We start from the raw sequence: 16195 nt of genomic DNA, 5'->3' as shown, positions 1-16195 counted from the left end.
TCAAAATAACAACAACAAGAAAAAAAATTTACAAACTCATAACTTTATTCGGATGAATAAAAAAGTAAACGGCAGAAAGTGTTAAATATTCGTATTTAGTTTTTTTATCGCCTTTCATAAATATTATACTAAATTGCGTACTCATAATGCTTTCATTTACGTTATTAATATGAGATACGTATTATTTACAAGGAATTCTCTATTTTTATACTTCACTGAAACTATGCCAATAAAATAGAACTTTTACAAAATAATAAAAAAATTATTTCTTGTCTTAAAAACTTATTTACTATCTTATTAGTAACATATGTCACATATTATGAGAACACCCTAACGATTTTTGGCAGTTAAATAAGCTTAGCCACAACCCTTGTAAATTAAAATATCGGTTAACCCAGACACACAAGCCCAAAAATAATTATAGCCCACTTCCTTTTTAATGTTATATTTCTCTAACTTTTATCAACAAAAAATTTTGTTCTGCACACTTGCAAATACAAAAATATGATCCAAGCCCAAACCCACTCCTGGCCACATAGACAAAAAAAAATTAAACTTGCCCAATAGTCTCAACATGCCAAAAAAATTAACATCTAATTAAACTTATTAACTTTGTTGCACTGTGCAGTACCACTGCAAACCCACTGCACCTCCCTGTCCAACTATCCCATCAACTAAACTTCTCACTATGCCAAGCAAAACGTGTTAACATATAAGGCTTGCCACATAATATCCACAGGTGTGGATTTTTTTACCCATCCACACCATAGAACTTCCCTAGATATTATGGCGCTAATGCTGAATCTTTAGCTATATTCCTCACCCCTTTCCATAAGGTGGAAACTTATACGTCTAACAAGGAACACAGCCAACAAATTCAAAACAACAGGAGTCTAATTGAGGAACCAAAAAAAAATGTTGAAGCAGCAGATGGGCTAGTAACTGAGAAAGACCCAACAAGTAAGAGAGAAAGAAGAGTCCCATCATGAATGAAGGATTACCATATGAACTAATAGAGAGAGAGCATGATAGTCAATCCATATAAGCAGTTAGTTAGGATCTCAGAGGAATAAAAAGTAATGGATAAGAAGAGAGAGGGATACAGAATTACCAAAGTGTGTAAAGGAGTCATTCTCCCAGGACTCCAAGTTGGGGGTAGCGTCATTGCAACTACTAGTGATTGCTGAATTTTGCTTAATTCCTATTTTTCATTCACCTTTCATCTCGTTCATGTGCATTTTCATATTTTGTATTCATTGAGTATTTGAGTTTAACAATTTGGTGTTCTCATTGAGAGATTCGGAAATGGAATCAGGAACTCCACTGTCCTGCTTGGAGGATGCTTACCAACAACATCGGTCCGAGATCGTAGCGCTTCAGAGAGGGCAGATCGAAACCATCGCTCAGGTCGTGGAAACCCAAAGCTGACTTGGATCTGTGGAAACGTCGGTTAAGAGCATTGAGAAGATGCTCAAGGAAAGTTTGAAGCTCAAGCAAGCGATACTGGAACATGGAGAGAGTTTCGATTTCGCAGGTTCTACGGGGAATCTCCATCTGTCACAATGGCCGAAGGGAGTTCGGGCCGAGCTACTAGTTTTTTAACGGCGAGGGAGTGGAGGAATGGACCTTCAGAGTCAGGGAGTATTTCGAGCTTTATGCGGTACCAGAGGCGTGGAGAGTGCGGCTCTTGTCCTTCCACCTCACCGGCCCAGCATATACTTGGTATCGTTGGTGCGTAAATAATGACATCACGTATACTTGGGAGGGATTCTTGGAGGCGCTATGCACTAGATTCGGCCGCAATATTTTTCATGACCCAAAGGCAGCGTTGAAAGATCTTCAACAACATTCCACGGTCGCAGAGTACCAGTCCCAATTCGAAGATCTGTCCAACCAAGTCACGGGACTGACGGAGGATTGGCTAGTGTCACTCTTTACGATTGGGTTGAACGATGCACTCAAGTGCGAGCTCATGCTTGCGAAGCCTAAGACATATGTGGAAGCGGTCGCCCTTGCCAAACTTCATGAGCAGAAGCATAGTGCAAATTCTCTCAATCTGCGACCACACAGCCACCGTACTGCCGGAGGTACTCCTACCACTCTCAGCCCTGTTCGGCCACCGTTGCTACGACCACCCTCATCATCCGCATCATTGAAGTCCCCGGTACTTGAAAAGGGACCCCCCGGCTCACAAAGCGGGAGCAATACTCCACATCGTCGACTCACAGCTGTCGAGATTAAACAGCGACGCGAGAAGGGACTTTGCTATTATTGTGATGAAAAGTATTCGGTGGGACATAAGTGCAAATCATCCTTTCTACTACTTGTGGGAGGTGAAGAAATGGATGAGTTACTTCAGGGGTGGCAGACCGAAATGACTAATCCAGAAGGAGACTCGGCCAGCTTGAGAACACCCAGTCCAGAGGAAGGCGTGGTGGAGATCAGCTTCAATGCCATGGTAGGGGTGTACCACCCAGAAACTATCAGAATTGCTGGAACCTGTGAAGGGAACCCAGTAATGGTATTAGTGGATGGGGGAAGCACCCATAATTTCATGAAGTCAGCGACAGCAAGGAAAGTGGGCTTACCAATCACTCAAGTACCACAGTTGAATGTGTATGTTGGTAATGGCGAGTGTATTGGCTGTGTTTCCAAATGCAATCAGGTGCCGCTGCATATGCAAGGATTTGGATTCCGGTTAGAAACCTTCATTCTTGATATCAAGGTAGCTGATATTGTTTTGGGTGCACAATGGTTAATGCAATTAGGTGATGTAACAATTAATTACTTGAATTTAACAATGGAATTCGTGGTAGGGGGACAGACTGTAAAGCTGCAAGGGGAGCGGTTGTTCCAGCCAGGGGCAATCGGAGGTAGAATTCTTAATAAGATGGTCACTGCCGATGTCATCGCTTCCTTCCTTTATTTAAGAGTGCTGGAACCAAATGAACTTGTAGCCACACCAGAACAACAAGTGCAGCAAGTATTGAAAAAGTACCACGAGGTGTTCAAAGAACCCACCGAATTACCTCCACCCAGAGAAATTGAGCACCGAATCCACCTCCAACAAGGAGCAGACCCGGTAAATGTACGCCCCTATCGTTACCCACACTATCAGAAGGAAGAGATAGAGAAATTGGTGGAGGAAATGCTACAAGCAGGGGTCATTAGAGAAAGTCACAGTGCTTTCTCCAGCCCAGTATTACTCGTACGCAAGAAGGATGAGAGCTGGCGTTTTTGCATGGACTACCGCGCATTGAATGCGATTACCATTAAGGATAAGTTTTCGATCCCAAATATTGATGAGATCCTTGATGAATTAGGTGGTGCCGAGTACGTTTCCAAGATTGACCTCCGTTCTGGCTACCATCAAATTAGAATGCGTGAAAGTGACATTCCGAAAACAGCCTTTTGGACGCACTTGGGACATTATGAGTTCATCGTTATGCCCTTTGGGTTAACCAATGCTCCCTCCACATTTCAGGCTACTATGAACAAACTGTTTCGTGCTTATATTCGGAAATTTGTAGCGGTTTTCTTCGACGACATTCTCGTTTATAGCCGGTCCAAGGAAGAACACCTTTGCCACTTGCACACCACCCTGTCAGTGCTACAACAGAACCAATTTGTTGCCAAACTTTCGAAATGTGTCTTCTGTCAAACCCAAGTAGAATATCTTGGTCATGTGGTCAGCGGTGCCGGGGTGCAAGTAGATGCTTCTAAGATAGCCGCCATAGTTGAATGCCCAAAACCAACCAGCTTGAAACAACTACAGGGTTTTCTCGGTCTCACTGGGTACTATCGACGCTTTGTAGCTCAGTATGCGCATCTTGCTGCCCCATTGACGGACCTGCTCAAGCAAAACAGCTTTCACTGGAATCATCTAGCTGGCTTAGCCTTTGAGATGCTTAAGGCTGCTCTTACTCACACCCTAGTACTTGCCCTCCCTGATTTTTCTCAACCCTTTATAATGGAGACAGATGTTTCGAGTCATGGAATTGGAGCTGTTTTATCCCAAAAAGGACACCCCATTGCTTATTTCAGCAAGAAACTCAGCGGGAGGTTGTCGATGGCATCGGTGTATGTTAGAGAACTTTATGCTATCACACAAGATGTTGCCAAGTGGAGGCATTACCTTCTTGGTCGCCATTTCGTCATTAAAACTGATCACCAAGGCCTTCGTGAGCTTATGAATCAAGTGGTGTTGACCCCTGACCAACAATATTATATCACTAAACTGCTGGGATATGATTTTGAGGTGGTGTATCGGTCTGGCTCCCTGAACAAAGCTGCTGATGCTTTGTCTTGGCAAGGGGAGGAAACTGCAACCCCAGTTTGCTTCCAAGCCTTCTCATCAGTTCAATCGGCTTTAATGCCTACATTGCTGCGTGCCACTAGAGAAGATCTAGAGACAAAATTGCTAGTTGAACAATATAAGCAAGGAGAATTACCCTCTGATTTCCTCTTTCAAGATGGATTGTTAGTTTATCATGGCAAAATTTGGGTCCCAAATTTCGAAGGTATCCGCACACAACTGCCTCGAGAGTTTCATAACACCCCAATGGCTGGGCATCATGGCGAGCTCAAGACGTATAAGGCTATTGGGGAGCTTTTCTTTTGGCTGGGCCTGCGTAAAAATATTCATAAGTTTATTCAGGAATGTGATATTTACCAATCAACCAAATATATGACTTCTAAGCAACAAGGGTTATTGCAACCTTTACCTGTGCCAAGTGGGCCGTGGATGGAACTCTCAATGGACTTCATTGTTCAACTGCCGAAGTCTGCTGGATACTCTGCAATCTTGGTGGTTGTGGATCGCTTTAGCAAAACGGCACACTTTGAACCATTGCGAGCTGGGTTCACTGCCAGTACGATGGCAAGAATTTTCATTGGGTCATTAGTGAAGTTTCATGGGTTCCCTTCCTCCATTATATCCGATAGAGATCCCCTATTCCTCAGTCGTTTTTGGCGTAACCTTTTCGAATTCAGTGGCACTCACCTCCACTATAGTACGGCGTATCACCCTCAAATCGACGGCCAAACGGAAGTCACTAATCGCTCCCTTGAACAATATCTGCGTGCTTTTTCCCATTCTCAACCACAACAATGGGCAACCTTCCTACCATGGGCAGAGTTTTGTTATAACAGTTCCTACCATTCAGCAATCCAAATGACACCACACGAAGCTTTACATGGGTTTCCAATGAATCTACCACTAGGATATACATCGGGGTCCTCTCCAGTCATAGAGGTTGACCTGTTTTTACACACTCGGGAGATTTTGAATGATGAACTCGCGTATTACCTACACTAAGCTAGAAAGCGTATGAAGAAGCAAGCAGATCAGCATCGGAAAGATAAGAAATTTCAGGTGGGAGATTGGTGTTGCTTAAGCTCAAACCTTACCGGCAATTGTCGTTGTCTCACCGGGAACACCCTAAACTTGGCCGAAGGTATTTCGGGCCCTACCGTGTGAGGAGTAAAGTAGGAAAGACTGCGTATCGCTTGGAGCTGCCAGAGGGGAGTACAATCCACCCTGTCTTCCATGTATCCATGCTGAAAGAGTTCCACGACGCGCAAATAGCCGACACACCCATCCTCGCCGTGGCTCTTACATCGTTTCAGCCAGTGCCGATGGCAATTGTGGGACAGCGCTCAGTCGAGAGGGATGGGAGGCAAGTGATGCAAGTCTTGGTGGACTGGGAAGGCTTGCCAAGAGATGAGACCGCATGGGTGGATTGGGATGAGTTACTGAAGTTGTTTCCGGCAAGGTTGTCAGGGAGGGTGTAGTTGATACGCCTAACAAGGAACACAGCCAGCAAACTCAAAACAACAGCAGCCCAGTTGAGGAACCAGAAAAGAATGTTGAAGCAGCAGATGGGCTAGCAACTGAGAAAGGCCCAACAAGTAAGAGAGAAAGAAGAGCCCCATCATGGATGAAGGATTACCATATGAACTAATAGAGGGAGAGCATGATAGTCAATCCATATAGGCAGTTAGTTAGGATCTCAGAGGAATAAAAAGTAATGGATAAGGAGAGAGAGGGATACAGAATTACCAAAGTGTGTAGATAAGTCATTCTCCCAGGACTCCAAGTTGGGGGTAGCGTCATTGTAACTACTAGTGGTTGCTGAATTTTGCTTAATTCCTATTTTTCATTCACCTTTCATCTCGTTCATGTACATTTTCATATTTTGTATTCATTGAGTCTAACAAAACTCAGGTGCAGTCGACTTCACGTGAAGTTGATACATGAGAGCCGTTAGATAAAAATTTAGTTAAATCAGTTAAATTATCTAATGGCTCTCAGATATCAACTTCACATGAAGTTGACTTCACCTGAATTTTCACCTTTCTATAATTATCAATCTGCTTGCAGCCTTATGGTTATAACATAGAGTGATGCAGATTATTTAATAATTAACGCAAAAATGAACTTTGAACATTTGCAAAGGTTCGAATAGTATTTGGCGGCCAAATTTACTACTCTTGTAAATACGCGTTTAATGTAATTATGAGCATCAAAATTTCTATTTTGTCAATAATTGAAAAAGAATTTTATAGAAATAAAATAAAAAAACAGACTAATTTTACTTGAATAAACTTCATATAAAGAATACTTTATAGAAATTAAAAAATGTCTAGACATACAAAAAAATTTACAGAAAATGGCTCAAGATTAAGTTTTAAAAAGTCGTTCGAAATGTGAGATTTGTGTGAGTGTATTTTTGAAATAAATTTCTATTTTTTTTCTCTTTGTGAAACCTTAATTTAAAGACCAACAAAGCTAATTGTTTGACAACACATCATCACATCAAAATGTAACTGTTTGCGCCTAATCATGCCTTTCAACTAAGGAAAAAGTATAAGTAGACAATAAAAATATTAAATAATGTGAACAATAAATATATTGAAATTCACTAGGTGTGCGGATGATTATTCTAATATTAAAATTTAGGCAAGTAATTTGAAATGTAATACAATTTACTTGAATTGGGCTAATTTTAAGGCCCATTATTCATGTTATTCAAAAAAATTATTGATTACCTAACATAATTCATTACCAAAATACCCTTAGATGCATTGATGCACATGACAACCACCTCTCGACCGCGTCCAAGTTATTCTTATTTTTTATTTATTTTTTCGACATCAACAACCATATTTGATCTGGTAACACATAGTAAAAGAATAATTTAGTTTATACATGTAGAACTGATTATAGGTATGAATTTTGCACAAATATGAATCCATCTATATAATTCAGGAATGAATAAATTTCTAAGTAAAAATGTGGGTTTTTCCCCCATCTGACGGAGGATTTACCAAGTTCGCTCAGTTTATTTATTTATTTTTTGTCTAAAGCTTTACAGTATTTTTATTTTTTGGACTTCAGAGAACTGACCCGGCCTAATAACCAGAACCCGAATTACTAGTCACAAAAAAAATTGAACAGAATTACTACCAATAGTGTATAACTCAAAAAGCCCAAGTCCAATTAATTTCAGTCTGATTGCCCAATGGAAAAATTCACGTGTGGTTGGAGCATAATTATTTTGTCCTTATTGGGGTCCAAGAGCAAAAGCGACAAAACGGGAAGACCAGTTACTGTGCATGGATTTAATGTTTGTGAGTTTGATTCTCCCGTTTAGCGAGGTAAGTGGTGACAAGTGAGAGAATAAATAAACATTTACAGCCAATCAGCGATGGCAGATGCGTCTAAAAGTAGAGACGACCATCTTAGACATTAGTGAATAAAACCACCATAATATTCCCCTCTCTCCCCCAAACCTTTTCACTCAATTCTGTTTTACGCATCAAACCAAAAGCAAACTCACAATCACAATCACAAAATTAAAATTCAAATTACAATAAGAAGCAGCAGCATGTCATCGTGGCTAGCTCGGTCCCTAACAAACTCCCTCCGAATCGATGACAACGACGTCGTAGCGGACCCTCCAGCTGTTTCTCCCACAAGCCAACCACATGAACATCATGATAATGCGCATGGATCGGAACCAGAAGACGACGAAGACGAAGAGGATCAAGGCCAAGGCCGTGGAGTCAAAGAGGATCTTGATGAAATCAAACAAACCCTAACTCGTCAATTCTGGGGAATGGCTAGTTTCCTCGCTCCTCCTCCACCTTCCAATTCCAACCCTTCATCTCCCCCTTCTCACGACCTCTACCAAGACTCGATTCCCGATCATTCTCGGCCCGATTATTCCGACGTCGACCAACCTGATCCTGAACCCATCGGATCCGATTTCGGAGGGAACCACCAACCTGAATTGGAGGAATACGCTCCTGAACGCGCCGTTGGGATCACCGACGAGGTTTTGTCCTTCGCCTTCAATATCGCTATGCATCCCGAGACCTGGCTCGATTTTCCTATTGACGAGGAAGACGATCCTCAAGGTAACCTCCTTTTTCAAATTAAATTAAAAAAAAAGGAAGAAATGCATTAGATCGCTGGTTCATCATTTCGTTTTTCAATTTTGTTCTTGCTTATAGTCATTTTTGTTGTGAATCTTAATCTTAGGTGATAAGTGTTTCAATTCAATTCATTTTGATTAAATTCAATTCTGCTGGTCATCATACAAGCTTCAGTGTTTTATAATGGTGAATTTGGGGATTTCTGATTGCATCTCTTGGCTCATTGTACCTGTAGATTTTGACATGTCCGATGCACAACAAGAGCATGCGGTTGCAATTGAGAGACTTATTCCTAGATTGAATGCACTCAGAATTGAACTGTGTCCTTGCCATATGAGTGAAAGTTACTTCTGGAAAGTCTATTTTGTGCTTTTGCATTCAAGGCTTAATAAAGAAGATGCTTCCATTTTGTCTACACCGCAGGTCAGTAACTGGGACTTTTGCTTTGGTGTCTCTCTTCCGAGGACCATAGATTGCAGTCTCCTATCTTGAAAGATATCGATGATTTTTATAATCCCTTACCACAATTACTTATATAACTATGGTTAAGAGGGAAAATGGTGAAGTGATGAAGATTCTCTTTGATAGATAGTTAGATACTTATCTAGGTTAATGTGTTATTTTATTTTTATTAATTTTTTAAAGTAGATTATACACTCCTCTTACATTCTCTCTATACAAAATCCTCTTCATCATAGAATTGGCCCTTTATTTTTTCATAAGAGTTGGCTCAAACTTGATGGAAGTGGTTTTTTAACTTCATCTTTGCATAATCAGTGTAAACAATAAAACTGGAAGACTGATATGGAGGTGTGAATGTTACCTTACTGTTGTGTTGAGGTCGAATTTTTTTAGTTCATGTTACTTAGTACTCAGGCTTGTACTCTGGAATTCATTCTAGAGTTTCAATATTGTTCTCTATGATTCTGTTTTAATTCATTATAGAATTTCAAAATTCTGTAAGTTTAGGCTGTTTGTCTTTTTGGCTTCTAGGAGGAAGCTGGACTGTAACTTTTATAAGATGAGTTCATTTGAGTTACTTTAAGATTTTGATTTTGTCAATGGTTATTTAAGTGAATGTTAAATTTTGATGTTAATTAGAAGATTTATTTGGGCTTTTAGTTGAAGTTCTTATTCAGCAGTCCGTCTTTTTCTTTCTTTTATATGTCTTTGGATTTCAATAAGCACATGTCAGTTTCTTGTGTGCTCAACTTTTACCAATATTGTGATGCATCCATGTATGCCTTTCATGTGCTCAACTTTCATTTGATCCATGTAGCTGAACCAACCTAGTGGAACAAGGCTTTGGTTCTCTGTAATAGTCAGTTGAGGTGGCTTTTGATATTTTCAGGTGATGGAAGCCAGGGCAATGTGGATGCAGGAGCTGCACAAACAAACAAAGCCTGAATTTGAGTTTTCCAGAATAAGAACTATGTACTCAAAAGGCCCTGTTCGGCATGATGATTTTGCCTGCAGCTTAGTAGATGATGCCTATTCTGATGACCTTTCTCATCAAACATATGGATATGAAACAACATCTTTATCCATGCTAGCAGATAAAGAGATAGAGAAGCACACGATTGCAGTTGAAAGTTCTGAAACACATTTCATTGACAAGTCTGTAATTCAGGAAAATACAATGATTAAAAATGAGAACAAGGATCTAAAATGTGGTCATTCCACTCAAATTATTACTCAGGACTATGTTAATGATGATGATGATATTGATTGGCCAGAGGAAGATTCTGATTTAGGAGAACCAATTATTTCCATCGTGAATGAAGAAGACATATCTTTTAGTGATCTGGAAGATGACGATTATGGCATTAAACCTATTACTTGTAATACAGGTTCAAAGGTGGCATAAAGCTTCAAGCCAGAGAACATGATTGTGGTCATTCAGGGCTACTTGATCCTCACTTAGAAGTAAGAGCATGAAGGACAGGTGGCTGATGTTCAGAAAAACTTGACTACCTGTGTCTTTCTTGAGCATCTGTTGTACATAGATGAATGGTCAACAAAGTTTGGAAGTGTCAAGATATGTTACTTGATATTATTTGAGGTTTTGAATCGAAACTTGTAACATCTATTACTATGCATTTGTTTGCCGCAAGGCTAAATGTTGTGTTCGGGATACAACTCAAATGAAAAGGAAAGACTGGAACCAAGTGCGTGCTGGGTTGATGTTTGATCTCTGTTTTATAGAGGTCCAAACTGAGAATGGGGATGAATATACGCACAAACGCACCAATTCGAGGGAGAGCTGTTTCAGAAGGTATACATCATATAGGCACAAGAAGTGTACATGACTCGTCTTGTTTGTTGTTAAATATAGTTAAGTTGATTTCTTTTATATATTTTTTAATTATTTTATGGCGGTTTTAGTGGTGATTGACTGATTGGGGTGTTCAGTCTTGTTATTTTTTGTTTGTGTTGGCCTCCCCGTCATTGCCTTGCTGTCAACTGTGTTGGAAAGGAAACCAATAATGTGATTACTTAAGTGATCAAATGATATGATATTTGTCTTCTGACATGGCGCCTCATGGTTTTCTTCTAGCCGCAACGGTTTCAATTTAGAATTTTAAAAAATAATAGAGAAAAATCTAAAATAGCTCCTGACAATTGTTTCAAAAGACAATGAGATTCTTGACAAAAATAAATACCAACCCGGCTCCTAAGATTTACTTTTATGGGACTGATTAGTCCTTGTGCAAAAAAAATCAATGTTGTTTTTTTTGACACAGGGGCTAATTAGTCTTAAAAAAAAAATATCAGGAGTCGGGTTGGGTGTTTTTTATCAGAGGACGAATGGGGTATTCACTCTTAATAATAAAAGTAGATTTATCACTTGTCATTTTAAATCTTGAAAGAAATACTCTGTAATGGCCGACATTTTTAATTCATGAAGGTTTGTTTTACATTTAAACGGATTTGCAAATTATTTTATTTGGTTATTGTTATTGAGTATTAGTTGCAGTTGGTTGCTAGATATCTGTGGCAAGTTGGCAGTTGGCACTGTTAGTTAAAGATGTTGAGTAACCTACTGCCATCTGACATAGTTAGTTAGAGATTTGTTCAGTGGTTAGTTACTTATTAGTTCACTAAGTTAATTAGCTAGCTATATATATCATCAATCATCAATTGTAAATAGAGCTTTTTGAGGTCTCTCATTCTATTGAATCAGAAATAGTAATACTTCTGATTTGTCTCAATCTCCTCCTTCAATTGGCTCGAAATTATCTCTGTAATAGACGATGGACGTTTTTTCCATTCTGTTATTTGTTAGTTCATTACATTACTTCCTTTTTCTTGGATAGTTGAAAATTGGAAAATAATAGAACTTAAGAAATTTGATTTCAGAAATGGCAGAATAATATACATTTGTGTTCTTTCAGTAATCGTTTAACCTAATATGTAACGAAAAAAGAATTTTTGATGAATAAATTTGTGATATAAATATCATAGAAGAAATAAAGTTGACGTGTCTCTAGTTTCTGCTTTACCTTGTGCCATTATTGTTTTTAGAAAGGTATTTTTAGAGTTATAATACCAATACCTTAAAATAAAAATAATAGGGAAAAAAAGCTAAGCATATCTTCATTGGCTGAGTTTTTTTAATATGGCAGGGAGATGGGTGATTTTCTTCGTTATTTTTCTATAGGTGAGTTTAACATTTTTATAGAAAAAAATTTTATCCGTCAGAACACACAAAATGTCAACTCCGTTTTATATGTGTTAAATTTTTTTAAGAATAAATTACTATTTGTACGTGAAATGTATTCATTAAATAAAGAAATTAATATTATACTCATAACAAATAGATTTTATGTGATAAAAATATTAAGATTTTAATTTTTTAATAAAGTTTTTAAATTATCCTCCCTTTCTCTTCAACTCTCCTTTCTCTCTTTCCTTATATAGCCTCCACAATCTTCCTCTTAGCTTATGTAATAAAACTCCCATTGAACAAAAAATATTCGTTGATCTTGTTAATGATCAAAGTTCAACTGTGAACAAATTCATGACTCATGAGCCACAACCTAAGCACCATTGCCATCTTCTTTGATCCCAGTTGGAGTTAAGAACATTATTTTTGGATTTTCTATTTTGTCGTAAGGAAAATTTAGCGACAGCACCAAAAGATAAACATTTTCTAGTTATATTTTTCAAAGAGCTTCTCTCCTTCCCCAATCATATCCTCTGTCTTTTCAAACTCTTTCGCCATTGAATCTAGCACCATCGAACCCTCCTTCACATAAATCCTAATACTAGATCTTAACCGCGAAGGCAAAGAGGTAACGAAGCATCGGTTGCTCCATCACAAACTCCTCCACCACGTGGTCTTGACTGCACCAGTTCAAGTTTAATGAGGCGAGGACAACAGCATTGTCGTCACGCGGAGGGTTAATGAATAATAAAATAATTTATAAAATAAAGAGTAAATTTTAAAATTATAAAATTATTAATTAAGAATCGTTAAATTATAATTTAACTAAATATATTAAACCATCTTACAAATTTTCAAGTAACAATCTCACGTCAAAACCAGGTAAATCTCCACCATAACAAATACATTTATAACAAAAAAAAGTCATGTTATCTGTGTTATTGTGTTGTGCTCTGCTTTGTATGATTGTATCCTTCTGGTGCGGGGATTGACCAGACTTGCATAGTTGATAACTTGACACTTAGCAAAACAAAGCAAAGAAGCCCTTATTTGGCGGGTACTCTGGCCTTTGGTCTTGACCGAAACTCGCTGGTTTTTTCTTCAACATTGCCATTCACTCTCCTTAATTCACTGCCTCCAAAATCCACTTCACACAAAGTTCGTTAAAACCATCACCATCTTGGAAAATTCGTACCTTGGAAAATAGAGAGGAACGAACAACTACCTTCTTTTCCTCTCTCTTAATTTCCCAATTACAACAACAGACGTATTCAATATATTTCCCTCCAACAACTGCATTTATTTCCCCCCCAATTCGTCTTTCTTCGTCTTCAAATTCAATCCTCTGCATTCATTCCCCCTCCCCGTTTCAATTTACCATCCAACCATATTACCAAATTCTGAAACCCTAGATTTTCAATTTCGCGCTCCTAGGGTTCCTGATTGGTAAACTCTAGGGTTTGTTGATCTTACCTATGGAAGGTCAACTTATCAAGAAGGGTTTCGATTTCTCTCGAAGGAACAAGAAGTGGCTTCTCCTCGTTGCTCTCTTCGGAGCTTCTGGCTATGGCGCATACAAGGCTTACCACTCTCCCTCCGTGGCTCGCAAGAGAGAGCGCCTTATGAAGCTCGTGAAAGCCTTCGTTTCCCTTTCCGAATTGGTTGCGGAATCCTCAGAAACCATTGCCACCGTGTCCAAGGACCTCAACCGATTCCTGAATTCTGATTCCGACGAGATCCCCAACAGCTTGAAGCAGTTATCCAAAATTGCCACATCCAAGGAATGCTCCGCCTCCGTCAATAAGGTTTCCGAGGCCGTAACGATTGGACTTTTGCTAGGTCTTAAAACCCAACAGAGCAACGGTAAGAGTCCCGAATTCATCACAAACCCTAATTGCGCCACCGATAGGGTGTTGGAGAAGCTTTTCTCGAAGGCTGGAACCGGTTTTGCCTCCGTGGTAGTTGGAAGCTTTGCGAGGAATTTGGTTTTGGGTCTTCAGAGTGCTGAATCTGGTGTTGCGTCTTCGGATTCGCCTGCTTGGTTGAATGTGATTAGTGATGAGAGGTGTGGGAAGGTTATAGGGGACGTTGTACAAGTGTTTGTGAGCACCGCCGTTGCGGTTTTTCTCGACAAAACAATGGATGTTAATAACTTCGATGAGATGTTTGCTGGAATGACCAATCCAAAACACCAGGAACAAGTTAAGGGCATTCTGGTTTCTGTGTGCAATGGTGCCGTGGAGACTTTGGTTAGAACATCTCACCAAGTCTTGACGAATTCGAGAACTCAAAAATCAAATTTGAGTGCGAGCTCGAGTTCAGGTTCAAATGTGAATTCTCTTGTTCTTAGTGGTTCAATTGTAACTGGAAATGGGTGCGTTGAGCCAATTGGCGAAGTTGTTCAGCATTTCAAAGTTGGAGGCTTGGTTGGTGGTGGTGTTCAGGATGCAGGATTGCTTGGCCAGATCAAATCGACGATGGCGGTTCCGGCCAACCGGAGATTTGTTCTTGATGTGACGGGGAGGGTGACAATGGAAGCATTGAGATCATTTGTGGCGTTGTTCTTATGGAGAATATCAGATGCATTGAACAGAAGTCTCAAGAACGTCCATGATGAAGCTGTGCACAAAGGGTCTGAAGTTGTTAGATATGTTGGAGCTAAGTCATCAGTTATGTTTACATTGTTCCTTGCTTTTTACTTGCATATTTTGGGTGGCAGTACCCTTGTATTGCCTGCTTAGTCTGATGATTAAACCCTGCCCAGTTAGTTGTAATTGTAATGCAGTTTCATCTTTGAATATAATTCCAACAAATTCCACTAATTCTATCTCTATGTTAAAAACTGAGGTCATATTTTAGCAAGTAGAAAACTAAGGAAAAGAAACTTAACAGCTAAAGCTGAGATTGGATAGCAGTTATGTCTGTGTAACTGCCATCTAGCTGGTAAGTAGTAATACCTTTTAACCGTGCTTAGTTACAGATTACAATTGGATTATCTGTTGAGGCCTTGAGGGTATCGTCTCTTCATCTCTATCTCTCTATATTATTAATTATCTGTAGTCTGCACTTATAAATTGGCCTGTTGTCTTCACTTCATGCCATGCCAGTGATTCCGGTACAGGGCCAACAAGGTTTCAGGTACACATACTATTGATCTTTTTAATCCTTTTGAATGTTTCTTGTCTAACATTTCTGCAGCAATTTGATACTTTTTTTATTAACTATAGGGAATAGGAGTCTAATAAATTAGGTGTGCGTATGCCATCTGCGGTGAGACTACTGGCATTTAGAAACAATACTTATGTAATAATCTCGTGAAAATAGTGGTCTTTTTTTTAAACCCTTTCTGGATCAAGAAAAAGAAAAGGAGTGTTGATGATGGTTGTTGGGAGAAAAATGTCCCTATCCTAGGAGTGCAAGGTTAGTTAGCGTAATTGATTTTTGGACCTGCATGAATTTATAGATATTGTTAGTTTTGCGTTAATTATTACTCGGTATTTATTGAATTTCAGAGGTTAGGACATGACCCCAAAACAGGGAGGGAAAAAAATTAGGTAGCGACTACTAGTCAAAGATGGTCACCTTAAAAAAATCTACTCATGAATCACGTTATCCATTTATCCAATTTTATAAAAAAACAACTATTTTTATTCACAAATATTCAGAATATTGACAAATATACTTAAAAAAAAAAACAAAATTGACTTTATAACCATAAAATATATAGATTTTGGTCAACAAAACTATCTCAATTAAAAGATTATTCAAAACTTCTAAACTATTCTTCCTCATCTAACTTATCCCATTTCTAATTTTCATCTCTTCACTACAATGTCCGACCTTTTGCCACCATTACCCAAATTGTTTATCATCCAACTTTCATCCCCATCTATCACCACCGCCACCGTCGCCAGCATTGCTACTGTCACCGCCACCATCATACTCCAAAATCCTCTCTGATCCTCTCTTCTCAGATTATGAACGTTGGCATTGCGATGAGCCTCCACCAACAGTTGGTGAGTGCTTGCCTAATGGAGTGGAAGAGTAATAGCTTGGGGCAGGTATCTCAGCCAGAAAAATAACAATATT

At 39.1% G+C, this 16195-nt stretch overlaps 2 protein-coding genes across 2 annotated transcripts; both read left to right on the top strand.

Annotated features, from left to right (window-relative positions):
* The first annotated feature begins 7820 nt into the window (after window positions 1–7820).
* Window positions 7821–10970, top strand: LOC107461176 (uncharacterized). The gene is made up of 3 exons (XM_016079647.3): window positions 7821–8421; window positions 8675–8862; window positions 9791–10970. Exons 1-3 carry the CDS (start codon window positions 7890–7892, stop codon window positions 10304–10306), a joined length of 1236 nt encoding a protein of 411 aa, XP_015935133.1. The 5' UTR covers window positions 7821–7889; the 3' UTR covers window positions 10307–10970.
* Window positions 10971–13006: 2036 nt separating this feature from the next.
* LOC107461175 (protein PHLOEM PROTEIN 2-LIKE A10) lies at window positions 13007–14928 on the top strand. Its single transcript, XM_016079646.3, has one exon. The coding sequence runs from the start codon at window positions 13582–13584 to the stop codon at window positions 14845–14847; it is 1266 nt and encodes a 421-aa protein (XP_015935132.1). The 5' UTR covers window positions 13007–13581; the 3' UTR covers window positions 14848–14928.
* Window positions 14929–16195: the final 1267 nt, after the last annotated feature.

The sequence above is a fragment of the Arachis duranensis genome, chromosome 8, assembly GCF_000817695.3.
Source record: "Arachis duranensis cultivar V14167 chromosome 8, aradu.V14167.gnm2.J7QH, whole genome shotgun sequence".
Taxonomy (NCBI): Eukaryota; Viridiplantae; Streptophyta; class Magnoliopsida; order Fabales; family Fabaceae; genus Arachis; species Arachis duranensis.
The sequence above is the reverse complement of the archived record's forward strand: the minus strand, read 5'-3'. Positions and strand labels throughout refer to the sequence as shown.

Bases quoted from the DNA above. Each gene is read 5' to 3' on its own strand.
- LOC107461176 (XM_016079647.3), top strand. From the start codon at position 7,890: ATGTCATCGTGGCTAGCTCGGTCCCTAACAAACTCCCTCCGAATCGAT. The intron at 8,422-8,674 runs GTAACCTCCTTT...TTGTACCTGTAG, and splicing joins CGAGGAAGACGATCCTCAAG to ATTTTGACATGTCCGATGCA. The intron at 8,863-9,790 runs GTCAGTAACTGG...TGATATTTTCAG, and splicing joins CCATTTTGTCTACACCGCAG to GTGATGGAAGCCAGGGCAAT.
- LOC107461175 (XM_016079646.3), top strand. From the start codon at position 13,582: ATGGAAGGTCAACTTATCAAGAAGGGTTTCGATTTCTCTCGAAGGAAC.